Source organism: Crinia signifera, chromosome 1 (genome assembly GCF_055691185.1).
Source record: "Crinia signifera chromosome 1, ASM5569118v1, whole genome shotgun sequence".
In the NCBI taxonomy this organism is placed as follows: Eukaryota; Metazoa; Chordata; class Amphibia; order Anura; family Myobatrachidae; genus Crinia; species Crinia signifera.
Window position 1 is genome coordinate 220,830,150 of NC_139217.1, and position 21,460 is coordinate 220,851,609.

The 21,460-nt window shown below is 43.4% G+C and overlaps 1 protein-coding gene across 6 annotated transcripts in view; it reads left to right on the plus strand.

Annotated features, from left to right (window-relative positions):
• Window positions 1–21,460, plus strand: part of LOC146069168 (ras-related protein Rab-8A) — a 454,991-nt gene that overhangs the window by 137,552 nt on the left and 295,979 nt on the right. For 4 of the 6 annotated variants that reach the window (XM_083179286.1, XM_083179287.1, XM_083179289.1 and 1 more), the window contains exons 3-4: window positions 10,116–10,176; window positions 17,475–17,552. In XM_083179286.1, the coding sequence (XP_083035412.1) occupies window positions 10,116–10,176; window positions 17,475–17,552 (139 nt within the window). The remainder of the gene's footprint in view (window positions 1–10,115; window positions 10,177–17,474; window positions 17,553–21,460) is intronic. The other 2 variants (XM_083179290.1, XM_083179288.1) reach the window with 1 other exon arrangement.

The following is a 21,460-nucleotide window of genomic DNA, read 5'->3' on the forward strand; positions in this document are numbered from 1 at the left end:
ACAACCTAAAAAAATAAGACAATACTGTATGTGCAACATCTTTGTGACCTGTTATTGTTGAATCAGCGTTCTTGATTTTGTTTTTCTAAACATTAGATTTATTTATTACAGCATGATTCACTTTACGTATTTTACTGTTAATATATTGGCCAATCTTTTGCGTAAGCATACCTCTCAACAGTCCCGTTTTTTTGGGACTGTCCCAGATCAGCAGGGGGAGGTGGGCAGTTGGGAGTCCCCCGCCTATTCAGAGGGCAAAAAAAGGCGTGACCAGGTGACAGCACTATTTGCATATGATACTCCCTTATTTGCATAGGTCACACCCACTTTTTGGGGCGGCGAGTGTCCTACATCCATACATCAAGAAGTTGGGAAGTATGAATAAGTATATGGTCTTATACAACCCAATCATGTTCCCAGCATAGGGGATGCAAAACTGTTTTTCAGAACAATTCATATTAAAAAAAAACTGCCATAATTAAAGACGGTACTTGTGTATTATCACGGCGCACAATTTCCTTACGTACGGTACCGTGCTGAAATCGCATCGCACGCCACGTTATAGTGGCATGCGATGCAATTTCAGTACCGCTCCCTGTCATTCCTGTCAGAATCATTCTGAGGTGAATTTCTGACCGGAATGGCAGCATCCCTCAGACCTGCAGGACAAATATCGGAAATGGCTGTACCAGTGAACATGTTCAGCTTGCCTCAGACGGAGGAGGAGGCTATCCAATTCTTCCAACACCATGATCTGCTTCCGCTGACGCAGAATTGCACTAACGGGCACCATGTGAAAGCATGTAGTCTAAAGGTGAGCCTCAGAGCGGCCCGTTGATTTCCAGGGTGCCGCGTGTCCTTGGTCACCTTGATTCGGTTCATATATTCCTGGGCCCAGGAGCTCACATCAATCGAGTATTGTGAGTGACAGCTGGAAATATCCAAGAAAACTGCGGTCCTGTATAAACGATGGATGCGGGATGCTTGCACCATGGACCTTATGGTGCAGCCCCAGCGGCGTGTCGGTGGTCCTGCGCACATTTTGGAGGTGGATGAAAGCTTGTTTGTCAAGTGAAAGAGCAACGTCGGCCATACTTTACCACAGCAGTGGATTTTTGGCGGAATTTGTTGCGAAACTGGACAGTGTTTTGTTACAATGGTGCCCAGACGTGATGCCTCCACTTTGATGGCGGCTATAAATGAACATTGAGCCAGGCACAACTATTTATTCCGACTGCTGGCAGGCGTACATCACTGAACAGTTGGAACTTCCTGGTTATCAGCATGCACAAGTGAACCACAGGTTTAACTTCATTGACCCGGACACATGGGTTCATACGCAGAATTTTCGAGGGACTTTGGGGCGCATGCAAATGGCGCAGTAAGCGCCAAAGAGGCACAGCACGCCACCATTTCCAATCATATTTACAGGAGTTCATGCGGCGTAAGACTTTAGTGGTAATCAATTTGACCGCATCCTTCAAGCACTTACGCTCCTTCCTAAAGCAGATTGACTGTATTTTTTTATATATTTTCTTTCATGATTTTGAGTCATTAATGTTATGTTGTAACTTGATTCATTGTTATTATCATTATTTATTGTAATTAATGTGATTTAATTTATTATGCTTTTTCATTCTAATTTATTAAGTAAATTACAGTTATTCATTAACACATGTCATCATTACTGTGTCAGATGTATGATATTGCAGGTGTGAATGTGTTCCTAAAATACCACCACTAGCAATACCACCCCGAAGCATGGCGAGCAGCGGCAGAACACGTCCTCCGACCTTTTCATACCCCCACTAGCCACGTCGGCATGGAGTTGTTTTTATAAAGTGTGGCGAGCGCAGCGAGGGGACACGGATTACTTTACATGTATTCTGCGTCTCCTCGCGGGGCTCGATGCACTCACCACACTTTATAAAGTCAACTCCACGCCGACGTGGATTGTGGGGGTATGAAAAGTTCAGAGGACATGTTCCACCGCCCCTTGCGGGGCTCGCTGCGCTTGCCACGCTTCGGGGTGGATAGTGGTAGTGACGCAAAAGAATGGCACAGGTGCTTTCAATAGTAAGTACCCATCACATCTCATAGCATGGGTGCTTCTACAATGAAATATTGTATCGTAAAAAGTGCTAGAAAACACCATTCTTGAGTCATGCGTCTCATGTTCTTTAGGCTTTAGGAGATCCGTTCATATTATGTCCCTTGGCTTTATTAATGGAGATTATTTTGACCCCAATTTTTTTTTAAATATTTTTTTTTTTTTTACAGTTAAAAGGCACAGCGATGGGGTCCAACATGGCCTCATCCTATGCAAATATTTTTATGTATCAATATGAGTTCAAAAAATATATCTAATTTTCAGGTACTTATGTAATATCTGGGCTCCCGTTTTTCTTATGAGACCACGTCCCCTCGCGGGGCTTGCTGCGCTCGCCACACTTCAAGCACGGTGGCTTGCTTGCGCTCGCCACACTATATAAAATCAACTCCATGCATAGTTGGATAGTAGAAGTATGAAAAAATGGGGTGCATTTAACATGGGAGCCCAGATAATACAGAAGTACCAATTTTCATTATTCTAAGTTTGTGGCTCTTTATTTACGATACATTCACATGCACCTACAGCTCCTCGAGTATTGACTACTTGGATGTGACGGTACCGTGTAGGGATGGCTGATTTGTAACAATGCTTTTTAAAAAATACTATGCTTTCCGCGAACAGTTTCCACCATCGTCCTTTTAAACAAGGATTACCATTTTCGCACCTAGCAATAGTAGTCCATAATACTTCAGACTCAGATCTTCTTGATGGTCTATTGGACAAGATGTGTCATAACTTTAGGGACCGTGGCTATGATCTCAGAGAAATACAGAAGGCCAGAGCAAAAGCCAAGGGACTTAGAACGGATCTCCTAAAGAACGTGAGACACATGACTCAAAAATGGTGTTTTCTAGCACTTTTTCTATCACTTCAAAAGAGATACGCAAAGCAATCTTGGACCATTGGCACATTATCCAGACGGATCCAGTCTTGGGACAGATCTGCCACATATCTCCATTGTTCGGTTATAAACGCAGCCAAATTTTTAAACAAAGGATAAAGTACACAGACGTGAGTCCATGGATTGGTCGTACTGAGACCTGGCTGCACAGGACCAAGGGATTGTTTCGATGTACAGGCTGTGCTAATTGTAAAAATATTACTGTGGCAGAAAGTTTCACACATCCAATCACAGAGAAGAAATATCTCCTGAAACACAGGATGAACTGTGAGACATGTTTCGTTGTCTACTGTATAATGTGCCTGTGTAAGAAACTCTACATTGGCAAAACAAGCCGCATGTTGAAGGAGCAGATCTCCATCCACAGGAGCTCGATTAAAAAAGCATTAATCAAATTAGAACCTGGGACACCACCCATGGCAAAACATTTTGTTCTTCATGGACACACTATTAGAGATTTCTCCTTCATTCCGGTTAATGCAATACCTTCTATAAGACGGGGAGGGGATCGCCATACCAGATCGCTCCAGCGTGAGTGCTTCTGGATTTACTGTATGAACTGCAAATCATGAAATCCATTGGGACTGAATGAGGAGTTCTCTTTTTTGCTTCTTTTTTGTAATTAAATATTAAGAGTCTGCTTGAGTGAGCTGTGGGTGTCTAGGGATCTTCTCCTTGATCCTTATACATTTATCTAAATAGGAATGGGCTGACTACCTCCTAGCTCTTCCATTCTGCATATATACTATGTGTGATCTTGATGTCTGTATTGTCCTTTTTTGGTGTGGTGTAAATTTTTCTATGCAATTGATTCATGTTTATTCGATATGTATTATCCAGTATGTTATACAGTGTTGGCTTCCTATTCATTGTCACTTGTAGCGGTTTTTGGCGCTTACTAATTTTCCATGCATCAGAGGCATTCTCTGATTCTATATATTTACATGTGATTGAGAAGCGCCTGTATTCCATGGCAATGTTTATCATTGCCATGGTGACCACTCAAACCTTAGGCCATGGGTCTTCAACCTGTGGCCCTCCAAATGTTGTGAAACTACATGACCCAACATGCATTGCCACATTTTTTCCTATAAGAGCATGCCAAAACAGTCAGGGCATTAAGGAACCTGTAGTTCCACAACATCTGGAGGGCCACAGGTTGAAGACCTGTGCCTTAGGCTATGCCGGACGCCAGTTCCAGGTTGCGATGCGGCACATCACACTATAGCGTCTGACGTCACAATCAGGCGCTGGGACATGTGCGCGGCCGGATCGGGACGCGGCGTTCTCCCACCAGAAGCTGGGTTTCTACAGGTGTGTATGGTTTAACATTTGTTATTTAACAGCATTGGGTTGGAACCTTTGTGAGACTATTACCTTTTGAGAAAGGTGCTGTTAGGCACCAAAACGGCAGCCGTCAGAGGACGATGGGCTATGAAGCCAATACAGTTGGAATAACTGTTTAAACTTCCTCTAAGAATGCTGATATAACATGCCACCTTCTTCTGTTATGTCTGTACGATTTGGATAACATGGATGTTGTTGGTTTTGTCCGAGATAAGGAGCATTCCTCTTTGCGTTGGATGTACAATATCTATAGAATTTTGACCGGGCACGGACATTTATCTCTTTGAGCATTGTGCAGCATATTTAGATAGATAGATAGATAGAGAGAGAGAGAGATGTGGCACTCACGTTCTTTTTGGAAGAAAGAGGACAACGACTACTGCAGCTTCATAATGTGGTATAACACATTATTTTAGTAAATATCTACACCTTTAGAGAACATAAACAGAGGAGCTATGGTCATTGCTAGCTACTCTGTTCATGTTCTCTAAAGGTGTATATATTTGCTAAAATAATGTGTTATACCAATGTGTTTGATATACAGATAATATAATATGCATGTAGGCAGCCAGTAGAAGTACGGCGCAAGTGTCACCCGTACTAATCTGACTGACAGCCAGCTGGTGCCCGGGGTGCAGGCACGCTGTACTCCCTGAGTGGACAAACGGCACATCTTACAGCCGCGTAGCACTACTATCAGAGCGTATAGAAATACAATAGCTGCTATAGCTCCATACTAACGGACAGATAGCAGTGAAAGCTATTAGCGGCAAGCACACAGGGATACTGTTTGAGCGGGGATAATAGCCGACAAATATAAAACGGCTAATAAATCATATATCCCTTAGCTCAACAGTATAGTCATATGTGAAATCGGATTACTGTATCTTCATTATGAAAACCCAAGACTCTGTGTATAATAAAAGCTGCATTTAAAAATAGCAGAGATTGGATCATTGGTGCTATCCATACACACTGTCCAATTATCGGAAAACACAACATCCACAGATGGTAACAGACACCCCTCTGCTGTACTGCCTTATAAAAATCATTCATGCATGACATATGACTGTAACATAAAATATTAAGGAGCACATTGAGCTTTGACACATAAAAGCTTTATATAAAAAAAACTAATGGAAGGCTATTCAGCCTAAGTGATAATAATCGTGAATTAAAAGATACTATCACTCTTTCTATTGTAACAAACATAGCAAAGTTACTATTGTCTCTGAGAAAATAATCAGAGACAAAGTATCAATATAGAACACCAGTGAGAACATACAGGGAGAAATTAACCCTTCAAATATAGGACAGAGTTGAGCTGTGGTCAGTTTTTGTTTTAATTCTCATTTCTACTCTTTATTTCTTCCTAATATATTTTAATATTTCACTGATTTTAAAAAAAAAATATTAAAGGTTACATTTTATGTATCATTAATTGACTTTCAGTGCACCTACATTATACTTCCTTTTCTTGTTTATGTAATTTATTAGTAAGTTCTTGAGTTATTTTGATTTAAATATCTGTGCTGAAGACTGGATATCATTAAAACTGCAATGTTGAGGTCCGTGGTTGAGAATGCCTGTTCTAGAAGATAATAGATGGAATCTGATTGGTTACCCATAGCAACATCCCGTCTTCAATACAATGCCAATCTTAATAAATAAACTCCTGGGATCTAAAATAATTGCCTTTAATTGTAGACATTGTGTTGTTGTGTTGAAGCTTTGTCAGCACTAACTAATTAAAGGCATTGTCCAATGTTATGTGGGGCGATATTCAATTGGGTACTTATGAGTTATCCGGGCGTCCGATTTTTAAATCGGGTCGGATCGGGACATCGCATCGCATCGCATGCGACCATCGGATGGGATGCGATGCGATGACCCGATTTTTCCATAGGAATCAATGTTAAAATGGACTGAGTCCATTTTAACATGGAATTCAATGGGAAAATCGGGTCCTTTTCATACCCCTACTATCCAAGTGGGCATGGAGTTGGATATAAACCTGTGGCGAGCGTAGCGAGCCCCGCGAGGGGACACGGAATACCGTCCCCTCGCGGGGCTCGCTTCGCTCGCCACGCTTCGGGCTCGGTGGCTCGCTACGCTCGCCACAGATTTATATCCAACTCCATGCCCACTTGGATAGTAGGGGTATGAAAAGGACCCCTTTTTCCCATTGAATTCCATGTTAAAATGGACTCAGTCCATTTTAACATTGATTCCTATGGAAAAATCGGGTCATCGCATCCGATGGTCGGATGCGATGCGATGCGATATCGCATCGCATCGCATCTGATTGTATGCCTTAACTTAAGGCATACAATCAAAAAATCGGGAGCCCGGATAACTCACAAGTACCTTCAATTGATATTTTTTCTCTGCTGTTTGTGCTCCTTAACATAGTAATTAAGGTTGAAAAAATACTTTAGTCCATCGAGTTCAACCTATTTGACTTGTAACTGCTGACTTGAGTAAGTCATATCTATAGGAATCCCTTAGTGGCCAAAAATGTATCCAGTTTTGATTTAAATTCATTAACAGTAGTTGCTGTAACCACGCCCACTGGCAATGAGTTCCAGAATTTTACTGCTCTAATGAAGAATCCTCTTCTCAATTCACTACGGAATTTATTTTCTTTGAGCCTCAGTACATGCCTGCATCTCCTAAGTATAGACCTGTTAGTGAACAAATCATCTCCATCTCCAGTTCCATATGATTCCCAGTCCTGTATTTGAACATCCTAATTATTTCTCCTCTCAACCTCCGTTTCTCCAGTGATAACATGTTTAGCCTGGTTAGTCTATCTTTGGATTTCATGACTTTTTATTAGCTTAGTCATACCTGTTCCAATTAATTTATGTCCTTTTTAAGGTGTGGTGCCCATAACTGAACCGTATTCCAAGTGTGGTCTCACCAATGCCTTGTGAAGAGGCACTATCACATTGGCATCCTTTCAATCCATCCAAAATGAACAAGCTACTTATAGACTAAATGGAGTAATTCTAGTGAATTCTGCTGTAGAGAAGGACCTGGGGGTCATCATAGATGTAAAATTGGGTTATAGTGCACACTGCTCAAGTGCAGCAGCAAAAGCAAACCGGACACTGGTATACATACCAGTGTCCGGTTTGCTTTTGCTGCTGCACTTGAACAGTGTGCACTATAACCCAATTTTTCATCTTTGATGACCCCCAGGTCCTTCTCTACAACAGAATTCACTATAATTACTCCATTTAGTCTATAAGTAGCTTGTTCATTTTTGTTCCCATAATGAATTACTTTACATTGATCAACGTTAAACTGCATTTTCCACCTTTCCAGTTTAATTAAGTCACTTTGTAGTGCATTCAAATCCTCTCCTGAGTTAATTTCCTTACACAATTTTGTGTCATCTGCAAATATTGCAATTTTACTCACTGTCACTTTCTATATAATTAATTAATATATTAAACAAGGTGGGTCCCAGTATTGAACCTTGTAGGACTCCACTTTGGACCTTACCCCAGCTGGAATGTATGCCATTCACCACCACTCTCAGTCCCCGATTATGCAACCAGTTTTTAATTAAATTAAATAGTTTATATCCTAAGCCTAAGTTATCTAGTTTTATTAATTTCCTTTTATGAGGCACTGTGTCAAAAGCTTTATCAAAATCAAGAAGTATTACATTAAGATTTCCCTAAGTCCACCCCTTTACTGACTACTTCATAGAAGCTAATTAAATTAGTCTGACATGATCTATTTTTGACGAACCCATGCTGAGCCTTATTTATTACCTTCTCCTGTTCTAAGGAATTTTGGATACTATCTCTTCTTATTCCGTCTAATATTTTCCCTACAATGGATGTAAGGCTGAGTGGTCTATAATTTTCAGGGTTAGTTTTGCTTCCTTTCTTCCATAATTGGTTCTACATTAGCTATGCGCCAGTACCTTGGTACCTTTCCCGGGTTTATTGATTCATCAAATATCAGATATAATGGTAGTGCTATGGCAGAACTCAATTATTTTAGTATCCTAGGGTGTATTTCATCCGGGCCAGGTGATTTATATTAATATTTAGGTTCTGTAATCTAGTTTTGACTATTTCCTCACTCAAACATACAGTTTGGTAGCAATCAAGAGCCGAGCATTTAATCCAGGGGTCCTCAAACTATGGCCCGCGGGCCAGATGCGGCCCGCTGAGGACTTTTATGCGGCCCGCCGGGTTTGCCGCTGGCACAGCAATCACAGTCAGTCACTCTCACTTGCCTCAAAGCTGGGACTGGCTGGCGAATGGACGGGCAGGGGGCGTGGCCTGGGACGTCAGCAGAAGCAGAAGTGTCTGCTGGTCTGACCCGTCTCCCTGCTTAAGCTTCTCCTATGCATGTGATGTCATCATGTCACACGCTGGAGAGAGGAGAGTAGCTTCCAGAATCCAGAGAGAGGATTCGGACGAGAAGCCAGCAGGGAGGGAGCAGTGGCACTGAGCAGACACTGACAGTGTCCCAGTCCGTTACTGTGTACAATTGTACACAGTAACGGCAGCCACCACAACAGACAGGCGCGTTTTTACTATAGTCCGGCCCTCCAACAGTCTGAGGGACAGTGAACTGGCCCCCGATTTAAAAAGTTTGAGGACCCCTGATTTAATCTGTCCGAGGTCCTCTGAAGATTCTACCTTTGTAAATATCGAAGCAAAAAATTAATTGAATAATTCTGCTTTCTCTTTTCCTTCTGTTACCAGGGTACCCTGCTTATTTTTTAGTAGGCCAATATTTTCCTTCCTTAACTATTTCCTGTTTATATGACTAGAATTTTTTGGGATTAGATTTGCTATCTGTGGCTATTTTTTTATTCAGTCTCTAATTTAACCATCTTGATTGTATTTTTAAGTTTTTTATTACTTGCTTTATATCTATATCAAATGATTCGAATGTCCCTTCTTGTTTAAATGCTTCTTTTTTTTTTAGCTATCTCAAATTTGACTTTGCAGTTAAGCCACATCGGTTTCCTTTTGACATTTGTTATTTTATTTATGTTATGAATAAATGTATCAGTGCCCTCCTGCAGTATTTTTTTTTAAATGTTTTTTGCCACTATACCTCCTAATTTATTCCTTCCAGTTTATATCCTTTAAAGACTCAAAGTTTCTCTTAGTGTTACTACTTAAACTATCTTTCCAATTTATTTATGGGTAATTAAAGTCACCCATAATAATAATAATGTCCCCTAAGCTGGCCGCTTTTCCTACCTGTAACAAAGGTCTTTTAATGTTACCTGTGATTTCTACCCATATCAATTCTATATATAGATATATGTGTGTGTGTGTGTGTGTGTATGGCTTCCCTTATGTATGGTTTTAAGGATGGTTTAACATATAAACATACACCCCTCCCCTTCTACCTAATCTATTTTTTGTAAACAAAATATAACCTTATATGTTAGCCTCCCACTCATGTAATTCATTCCACCAAGTTTCGGCAATACCTATAAGGTTGGGTGCGTGGCTAAACCCGACCAGACTAAGAGGCACACATCGAAAGTCCCATTTGAGCACTCAAATTGGTGACTTTTGAAGCATTTTATGTAGTTATAACCTATGTCACCATGGTGTCACTGGCATTTTTTTTTAAACTAGTGGAAAGCTTGTCTCTCAATTTAAATTGTTTTCATTTTGGTCAGTAAAAGTTTCTTGCTATGTACAGTACATAATACAATGCTCAAATAAAAAGTTTTAAAACCGGTTTTATTTTTTTTTATTTTAGGGACACGGCTGGACAGGAAAGGTTTCGCACAATCACAACTGCCTACTATAGAGGAGCAATGGTAAGTAGGCCAAGTCATAATACCTATGTAAGACCTTTTTTTTTTTTTTCTCTTTTTGATTTTTAAGACTGCTTTGAGCTTCCAAAGTGCATCTTGGCACCTGGTCCCTGCGTATTGTAGTGCAGTGGCAGTTATGTGATATGTTGACTAAAACTCGTTTCCCATGAACAAAATCCACTTGACCCCCATCATTTTCCCAGCATAAGATGTAGCAATTTTCATGTCCAGCATGCTAATCTGTCCTGCCCTGCAGGAGCCCCCCCATCTTTTTGACTCTTGTTTACCCCATATTTTATAGTAAAGATTCATGTGAAAACTTCAAGAAACTGGACAACTGTTCAAAACTACAGATGGAGCGGGAAACATCTTTGGCCGGCGCTCGCCAGATCCCTAGCACTGGCGAGCGCCAGCGATAGGGATGGGACGCGCGTGCGTCCCAGTTTCCCGTCGGCGGTGGGACGGGAACCCTGTCCGTCTCCGCTTCAGGGAGATGGACAGGGTTAGGGGGGGTGCGGCAAGGTGGCGAGGACCCGGGGCGACCGTCGGTGATGCTGCACGGACCCGGGGGGAGCCCTGTTGTAAGGGGACGCGCACGCATCTCGTGGGTGCGTGTCCCCTTACAGCAGCTGGCAGGGATGGCGACTCTTCTGCCATCCCCTGCAAACATGGCTCCCACTCCATCTGTATAGCAAAGCAGTAAAATTATTATCTGTATAAAGCATTATTTCTGTCAATGTGTATAACATCCCTTCTTCATACTTTAAATACTGACTAATGCTGAACTATAAATAGATCACACCTCTGACTTTATCCGTGAGTCAGGTCTTAAGGTTATTTCTGATCATTTGAATGTTGAAGGTTTGTTTTTTCTTTTGCTACTTTTAACTTTACATTCGTACCCAATGGGAGGTGGGGGAGAATGTGAGTGTAAGGTTGGGTATTCACTTTGTAATGTATTTTTTTTTCCACCTAGGTGAAAAAAATGGGACTATTTAACCGCTTTAATATTCAATTGCAGATGTTTTCGCCCATGCCTTTCCACCAAAAATAAGAACGAAAAGGCATGGTCGAAAAAAATTACTAAACCGGGCGAACATACTAAAATAGGTTTTTCACTTTTGGCAGAATTTTTACTTTTTGTTTTTCTCTTACCAAATTGTATGTTCTGTTGTCATGTTATGCCAAAGCACCATTTTCAGTAATATGTTTTTTTTTTTTTTTATTTAAATACATAGTAACATAGTAATTAAGGCTGAAAAAAAGACATCGAGTTCAACATATCTAACTTGTAATTTCTGACTTGAGTAAGTCATATCTATAGGATTCCCTTAGTGGCCAACAATGCATCCATTTTTTAGTTAAGTTCATTAACAGTAGTTGCTGTAATCACCCCCACCAGCAAAGAGTTCCAGAATGTAACTGCTCTAACGGTGAAGAATCCTCTTCATAATTCAGTATGGAATTTATTGTCCTCGAGCCTCAGTACATGCCCGCGTGTCCGAAGTATAGGCCTGTTAGTGAACAAATCATATCCCAGTTCCATATGATTCCCAATCCTGTATTTGAACATACTAATCATTTCACCTCTCAACCTCTGTTACTCCAGTGAAAACATATTCAATCTGGTTAACCTATCTTTGTATTCTAAAGATTCAAGACCTTTTACTAGCTTAGTTGCCCTTCTCTGTACCTGAACACAATATTCCAAGTGTGGTCTCACCAATGCCTTGTAAAGAGGCACTATCATATTGGCATCCCTTGATTCCATACCCCTTTTAATGCATGCCAGTGTCTGGTTTTCTTTTGCTAAGCATTGCATTTTTACATTTCTTATTACATTCTTTATATGCGGCAGATGATTTGGGTGTCCCATCTTGTTTAAACATTTTGAATGCCCTCCTTTTTTTAGTTATTTCAAATTTGACTTTGCTGTTAAGCCATATAGGTTTCCTTTTGACATTTGTTCTTTTATTTACCCTAGAAATAAATATATCAGGGCCCTCCAGCAGTATTATCTTTAAAGTGTGCCACCTTTTAGTAGTATCCATACCTCTAAATAATTCCTTCCAGTTTATATACTCTAAGGACTCCTCAAACTTCCCAAAGTTTCCTTTTCTGAAATTTAAGGACCTAGTTGCTCCAATATAATTATCTTTGTTAAAATCTTTATAAAATGTGATCATATTCAGAATCAGAATGCTTTATTGGCCAGGTATACTCAAGTATACTAGGAATTTGATTTGGATTTCTGTGCAGCAGCCAGTTAGGTAACAGTTAGACAGTGATAGTACAGATATACATAACACATACAAGTATACACTAGATGTGCCCTGGGTATTATAGATGCAGGGAACATATACCCACCCAGCTGCACACTGCCTAGGCAGCCATCAGCGGCACTATTGGTCCCTGAAACAGCCAGGTAGGTAGCAGTATAAGCAGAGACAGTACAGTTATCACACAGTGAACACATACTCGCCGAGCTGCACAGCCCCTAGGCATCCATCAGCGGCACCACTGGTCACCGCAACAGCCAGGTAGGTAACAGGGTACTTGTTTCCTAGCACGGCCACAACGATCATGATCGTGGGCATCGTAAGGGAAAATCGGGGGCATCGCGGCCATCGCAAGCACTAAAAAATCGGGTGCGATCGACGCGATGCCCGCGATTTCCCCATAGGGAACAATGTTAAATGCCTCAATTTAGCCGCGATGCCCCCGATTTCCCATAGGAAACAATGGTAAATGGCCCAGAAACCCCCCAAAACACCCCTGAACAGTGAAATGTCCCCCCAAAAGTATTTTACGCCACCCCACGATCAACGCGAACCCGAAGCGTGGCGAGCGCAGCGGTACGCGTCCTCCGTCCTTTTCATACCCCCACTATCCACGTCGGCGTGGAGTTGAGAATAGAATAGTGTGGCGAGCGCAGCGAGCCACCGAGCCCGAAGCGCAGCGAGCCCCGCGAGGGGACGCGGATACCTGTGAAGCCCGCGAAGGGACGCGTTTACCTGTGAAGGTATCCGCGTCCCCTCGCGGGGCTCGCTACGCTCGCCGCGCTTCGGGCTCGGTGGCAAGCTGCGCTCGCCACACTATTCTATTCTCAACTCCACGCCGACGTGGATAGTGGGGGTATGAAAAGGTCGGAGGACGCGTACCGCCGCCCCTCGCGGGCTCGCTGCGCTCGCCACGCTTCGGGTTCGCGTTGATCGTGGGGTGGCATAAAATAGTTTGGGGGGGAAATTTCACTGTTCAGGGGTGTTTTTGGGGGTTTCTGGGCCATTTACCATTGGTCCCTATGATGATTTGGTGAAATTGAGCCATTTAACATTGTTCCCTATGGGAAATTGGGGGCATCGCGGGTACATTGAGCCATTTAACATTGTTTCCTATGGGGAAATCGTGGGCATCGCGTCTGCACCATTTAAGCCTTTTTTAGCCGCATACGACGCGACCGACACGATTTTCACTGTTTTCAATGGGAAAATCGGGGGCATCGCGTCGGTCGCGTCGTATACCACTAAAAATGACACACGATGCCCGCGATTGTGGCCGTGCTAGGAAACAAGTACCGGTAACAGATATGCAGTGACAGTACAGATACAGATTGCTGTGCAATGTACTAGACTGGGGAGACACGGGGTTTACATATTGCTGAGTGCACAGCTCCTAGGCAAGTTGCAGCGCCATCTTGATACTGCTGCTCACTGCAGCAGGAGGGCTCAACAGGCCATCTTCCCTAGAGGTAGAGCCAGCATGGGTGGTAGTGGTGGCAAGAGTCAGTCATTGAGGCCGGGAAAGAGTCGCTGAAGCCTGGGGAGAGTCAGTGAGAGCTGGGGCTGGAGTTGGGCCCTCTGGGCTGAGTTCCACGCCGCTGCCCCCGATTGTGTAACTGTACCTTCTCCCTTGGGGGGGCACCACCACTGTGTTTCGCCTGGAGCATCAGGTGGGTGGGCCAGAAACCACTGTTGCGGCCGGGTGGCACAGCCAGGAGCTGATGGGGTCGCCACCTCTGTTGTGGTCATGCCTGTTCCAGCCGGGTCCTGTGCCGCGACTTTACTTGAGCTGGGTCCTCGTCACTCCCATCTGCCTCCTCCGTACACCTCCTCCGATGGAGGTCACTGCCTCAGTTGTCATGCTGGGGCCGTGCGCAGTCCTGGCCGGGGGGGGGGGTGTTGCCGCATCCTGTGTCGGGTCCTTTCCTCCGCCCTCTCTGTCTCCCCCTCCATCCACCTCCCTTGTCCTTCTCAGTCCTCCTGTCCAGGGGTTGAGGATGGAAGCTCGCATGCGTGCGACCATCCCCGGCCCCCACCGGAAAGGGCCAAATCACTTTTCCCCAATGTCTCCCTTATGGTTATGTTAGTAACAATGTCCCCGTTGTTGCTTATCATTGTTATTTCTGGTTTGACATTAAATAAATTGATACAAATAGTGGTCATTTAGGGCATCCAATAAAACATTTCCCTTAGCGGTACTAGTTGACCTATCCTTCCAATTTATTTATGGGTAGTTAAAGTCACCCATAATAATATTGTCCCCTAAGATGGCCGCTTTCCCCCCCTTAAGCAGGAAGTCTTTTACCTCCTCCTTATTTATGTTAGGTGATTTATGACCTGTTCCTACTATAAGTTTTTTTAGCCCCTTTAATAATATTGTGCTCTTGTTTTTGTCTTCCTTATGTATGGTTTTAAGGATGGTTAAAAATAAACGAACCCCACCTCCCCTTCTAGTTAAGCTGTTTTTTTCTAAACCGACTATAACCTTCTATGTTGGCATACCACTCAATGTGATTTATCCCACCAAGCTTCAGTAATACCTATGAGATCAAAATCTTCCTCCAAAAATAGGGTCTCTAGTTCCCCCATTTTACCAGTTAAACTCCTAGCATTCAGATAAAGGCATTTCAGATCTCGTTTTTCCTTTGCCCTTGTCATATTCCCTGTTACAGTTGCAGAAGGTTCGTGAAACGATAAATCCGTATCATGGACAATATTTGTACTTGGCTGTGTGTCTCTCATACACTTTTCGTATAGCTTGTTCCCCCTATTCCTCCCTTCCCCTTGCTTCCTCCACAATGTAGCTGTCTTTGCCCTCTATTCTACACTCATTTATTGGTTTAAGGTTTCTTACTATACCCTCCCCCCACCCTCCTAGTTTAAAATCTCATCAAGCCTTCCCACCATTCTACCCCCGAGCACCCCTGCCCCCTCCTTGTTCAGGTGCAATCCGTCGCTGCAAAAGAGATGGCGTCTGACGAGAAGTCCGCCCAGTTTTCTAGGAACTGAAATCCCCCCATCCTGCACTAGTCTGCAGAGCCACATGTTAACCTCCCTAATCTCCCTCTGTCTCCCTGGGCTAGCTCGTGGCACAGACAATATTTCTTTCTTTTTTGAGGACATCCCATCTACCACTGACTTTGTCAATGATGCCTACATGCACCAAGACCGCTGGGTCTTCACCAGCCCCTCCCAATAATCTGTCCACCCGGGCCGAGATATGCCCTATCAACTTTCCTAATAATTGAATCCCCTACCACCACCATCTGCCTTGGGCCCTTCCTCTCTCTGAATTACCCTCCCTGCCAGAGGGGGTAATGCTCTGGTTGCTAGAGGAACCCTTCCCTGCCAGCTCCCCCAGCTTCTCTCTCTCAACCATAGTTTCTGCATCCATTTGGGCATATCTACTAGGGTTTGGCAGTTCAGAGCTTGCCTGTCGCTTCATCCATCTTCTATTCATCCTAGACCCCCTAACTGTTACCCAGCTACCAATCTATTGTAAAGCGCAACGGAATATGCTGCGCTATATAAGAAACTGTTAATAAATAAATAAATAAATAATCATCTCTTCCTCGCTTAACTCAACTGCTGACCCCACCCCCTCCCCCCTGGGCCTCCTTTTACTCTAATGCAGCGGTTCTCAAACTGTGGGTCCTGACCCCAAAGTGGGCCCCAACCTTCTCAGCATGGGGTCGCGACTCCATGTTGTTGGCTATCATGCTGATGACTTTTCTAATCTCAGTCAGTGATTCAAGGAGTCTGAAAAATCTGTTGAATTGTCTGTTTAGACTTGTCGCATCATTTTGTGCCTCCACAATGCTGCCATGTATGTTTCCTTCTGCTTACTATCCATGTGATGACCTTCTGCAGTAACTTGCTAGGGTCCTGTAATTATTTTTATTGTTTAATGGGGTCCCAGAGTGAAAACGTTTGAGGACCCCTGCTATAATGCAGCGACCGTAAGCTGCAAACTCTGCTCAAGGTTGGATATCTCCCTCAGTGTTGCAATGTGATGCTCTAGATCAGGCATGTCCAACGTTGGCCCTCCAGATGTTGTGAAACTACACATCCCAGCATGCTTTGCCACAGTTTTGCTATTCGAGAATGCTAAAACTATTGCAAAGCATGCTGGGATGTGTAGTTTCAAAACATCTGGAGGGCCAACGTTGGACATGCCTGCTCTAGATCCTTGACCTTGGCTTCCAGAGCAGTCACCTGCTTGCATCTGGCACAGATATATTTACCTTTGAACCCAATGTCCATCAGCGAATACATCTTACAAGATGCACACTGGTGGAGATTCTCAACCTTGTTCCCACTCATTTTTACATATTTGTAGAAACTGCTACTAAATCACACCACTCAGTATTAAATACCAGTACAATAGTATTACAGAACAGTAATTAACAGTAATCAAACGAAAAGATACTTACCTGTCCTGCAATCTGTCTGACCCTCCTCACAGTGGGCCTTATTTTGGTTCACTCTTTCGGACAAAATCCTTCTTAGATGGACAAAACCATGTGCACAGCAGGGGGGCAGATGTAAAATGTGCAGAGAGAATTAGATTTGGGTGAGTTATTTTGTTTCTGTGCAGGGTAAATACTGACTGCTTTATTTTTACACTGCAATATAGATCTCACTTTGAAGTAAAACCCCACCCAAATCTAATTCTCTCTGCACAAGTAACATCTGCCCCACCTGCAGTGCACATAGTTTTGTCCATCTAAGAAGGATTTTGTCAGAAAGAGTGAACCAAAATAAGGCCACGCTCTCTTTATGTGAAGATTCCTATTGTGCACCGTGTGGTCGCATTTGCTTCTAGCAAATAAAAAAGAACAAACAAAAACAGAAACAGAAGGGAGACAAGCCTCTTGCACCCTGGTTTTAACCCCTTCCTTGGATATAACTCTGCCCTTAAATATTGAAACTTTAACCAATGGCAGTTATATTCACCAGCTCCATTCACAAATCTTTAATTATTACTTGTATATGTATTAAATATATATTTTTTTATTGCAGGGTATTATGTTGGTTTATGATATCACCAATGAAAAATCTTTTGACAATATAAAAAACTGGATACGAAATATTGAAGAGGTAATACTGCCAATATTCTGTGGCTAGTTGGATTAATGCTTAGTCTATCATTCTTTAAGACTGGTGTGGTATGCCGTGCAAGCAGTTGGGATTCCAACAGTCAGTACACCGACCTGACTGACATTACTTATTTGCTTAATTGAATACTTTTTAAATGACGCCCTTTATAGAATTACACATAGCACCTCTCATCCTTGGCCGGCTCTCGCCAGATCCCTTTCACTGGCGAGCGCCAGCGATAGAGACTGGGACGCGCGTGCGTCCCAGTATCACGGCGGCTGGGCAGCGTCTCCCTGTTAGTCTCCGCTTCAGGGAGACGCTGCCCAGTTCGGGAGGGGGGGGGGGGTCAGGGCAGCGAGAAGGACCGGTGGCAACGGTGGGGGAAGCAGCGGGGATCCCACCATTCTCCGTTGCCTCGGGGCGTGCAAGCGCACCTGGCGGTAGCCGGCCGCTGGCAGGGGTATGGCGGCAGAATCGCCATCCCCTGCAAAAATGAGGCCGGCTACATCTGTATGGGAATGGAGACAGTTTCCACTTTCAGTAAATAGAGTAATAACCCTTTAATATAACTTATACAATACTAATCTATCCATAAAAACCATATTAATTTTATACAGCATTTTTCATATAAAAAAAAAAACATTTTTGAAAAGGATTTTTCTTTCGTCCATCCTGGTGACACAGCTTAACCATGGGATGTTGTCTGGTCCATAGTAGCCAAGGCATCTATGCTATGTCTTTTAAGACAATGGAGTGCTAAGGGGTTGTGTTCACCAAATAGCGCTATTTAGGGATGTTTCCCAATAACTGACAATCACACCAATGAGTGATAAATCATAAATAACATAACTTTCCTGGAGATAATTCCCAGCAGATTGTTCACTCTGAAATGAAAATACCCCTAGTGTGTCCAGCCATGAAAATGGGGACTTGCATAAGGGGTAGAAATCAGAAAAACATCATTGTGTAGTGTTAACAACAAATGAAAGTTTTAATAGAATGAAACACTCACAAAGGTAGACGATATAAAAGCAAGATATGGTAACCCAAGGCTAACACTGCTCACACGTTCCCAAATGTTCCTTAATCCAGGTTTGAGCAGAGTCCAACTCCGGAATCGGTCCTCAGCCAGTCCTGGAAGGGGGGAGAGTTCTTGCCAGTGAGCCAAATAGGGATCCAAACGTTCAGCACAAACACTCAATGCATTTCGGACCCCAGTGGTCCTTCTTCAGAAGTGTGCTGTTAGAATAATGCTGCCGATATTTATGGCAGGAAACAGGATATTGGTCCTAGTGGGTGTCCGTCATAAAAATGCGTCCTCCGGCATTTACCACAGTTACTATGGGTAGCCAGGTGTGCGCATGAACGGCTTCCCCACGGACACTGCATCCTTAGTTCCTATACTGTGAGTCGGCACCGGGAGTTGCCGCACTCACCACTGCTTCCGGCTTCATTCCTGCCGGCCGGAAGTGGTCACTCGCGGAGGTGGTTGCCCGGTGATTGATTCCCCAAGTCAGTTTGATATAACTGCAAAAGTTCCATTTCAAAAAAACGTCTGTAATGTGACATTGCATCCTCCATTTTGGAAAAGGGCAAATCTGCCCACAATGTTCTTAAGTATAGAACGATCTGGAACTCAGAATAAGGGTATCAGTTTCATAAATATAGCAGCATAGGAATAACTAGATCTTACAAAGTGAATAAATAATTGCATAATAAAAAAATGACATAATAAAAACAAATAAAACCTGACAGCCAATTCAAGTTAAAAAACACTTTAATTCGAAATCGGAGTTCAGTCCCAGTGGTGTTAATGTTTTTAATTTAAAGATCCACTCCATTTCTACCTTGGATAAACGTTTTTCTATATCATTACTTCTACATTTTGGAAGTATCTGTTGAATACCATAAAAATTAATTAACTGGCATTCATTTTTGTTATGGGCGGATTTAAAATGGGCAGGGACTGAATGTGTCTCTAAGCCTTTTCTGATATTGTATATATGCTCAGAAAGGCGTGTCTTCAAATTTCTAGTGGTTTTCCCAACATAGCATAATTTGCATGAACACTCCAGTACATAAATAACGTTCCTGGAGTTACATGTTATAAAAGAATTAATTTTAAAAGTTTTACCGTTCGCTTCGAAACTTAAAAATTTGGCTGTCTGGCTTTTTACAGTTCGGCACATTAGGCACATAGAGCATCTGTGGAATCCTTTTGTTCTGATGCTTTGGCGTGGTTCCACCTCTATGCTGCTATGCACTAATTTATCCCTTAGTGAGGGGGCCCTCCTATATATAAAATTAGGATGGTCAGGGATATGTTGCATTAAAATGGGATCCTGTCTTAAAATCTTCTTTTCTCTTTTAAGAGTCAGACTCCTCGCCTGCTGCATCCCAGAAGACTTCAGTCTCATTTAGGTGCCCACAGGAGTTGGTGCATATGCTAAGGGATGCAGCCAGATTAGAGTTAGTTAGGATTTTTTATTTTAGTAATTTCTCTTAGCTAGCAGCAGGCTCAGTGTGAGATTTTCTCAGGAAACCTCTTTACACTGTTATTTAACACTACAGGGGGTGACAGAAGCGCTTTCCTGTCAAGAGTCCTGTGACCAGTGTTCCCTCTAAGCTGTGCGCATGTGCGCGCGCACACACCTCGACGAGCGTGCGCACAGACATTACAACTGAGCGCACAAAGCAGCAGTGGTCCCTTTTTGCAGTTGTGGACTCAATTAATGTGTGTTTCACCCATTAACTACATTGTGTGCTGCATTTTGAATGTTTAAATGTTTAATATCATTTTGAAGTAAAGTTAACGCAAATGCTGAACGTAATTTTCCAGTTACCGTATATACTCGAGTATAAGCCGAGTTTTTCAGCCTTTGTTTTAGCTGAAAAAGTCCCCACTCGGCTTATACTCGAGTCAGTGGCGTCTGCCCTGCGTTCAGCCATACACTTCGCTGCCCGGCTCCACTTTGAACATAGGCACGGCTACCGGCAACATGGCCGCCGGCCTCCTGCACTATACATGTCCTCAGTGCAGGAGGCCGGCGGCCATGTTGCCGTAGCCGCGCCTTTGTTCAAAGTGGAGCCGGGCAGCCAAGTGGACGGCAGGGCAGTGGCGGAGGCCGTGGAGCCAGTCAGCGGCGCACCCCAAACCCCCTGGAGGTAAGCGGCGGCTTCTCCTTCCCCCTCCGTGTGCGGTGTCCCTTGCAGGGGGTGCCTGTAATCACTGTGGTGATATACCTGTGTGCCTGCCATCACTGTGACCTCCCTGTTTTTTACATGGAGAGGTCTCCAGGTCCCTGGGGGACACTCCACTGGCTCCCTGTTACGGGCCCTACACATGGAGAGATTTATGCCAGAGATTTATAATGGGAGATTCAGCATGAGACATTTCACATCTCTCACAGTAAGTGTTTTGGAGACTTCAGGAGAATAAAAAAAAAGTCTTCAAATTGTAATAATGGGTTGGAATAGAGCCTGGTGGAGTCTCATCTTTTTTGTCTATATTAGAAAAATAATTAAAGGTACTCTTTACTTAGAAAGGCGCCCACGATTTTGATCGTGGGCATCGTTAGTAAAAAATCTCGGGCATTGAATGCACTAAAAAATCGGGTGCGATCAACCGACGAGATGCCCGAGATTTCCCATAGGGAACAATGTTCAATGCCTCAATTGACCCGATTTTTCCATAGGAAACAATGTTAAATGGGCCACAGAGGCCAAATAGGCACCCTGAAGTGTATAATGGCCACCCGAAGTGTTAACGCCACCCCACGATCAACGTCAACCCGATGCGTGGCGAGCGCAGCGAGCCCGCGAGGGGCGGCGGTACGCGTCCTACGACCTTTTCATACCCCCACTATCCACGTCGGCGTGGAGTTGAGAATAGAAAGTGTGGCGAGCGC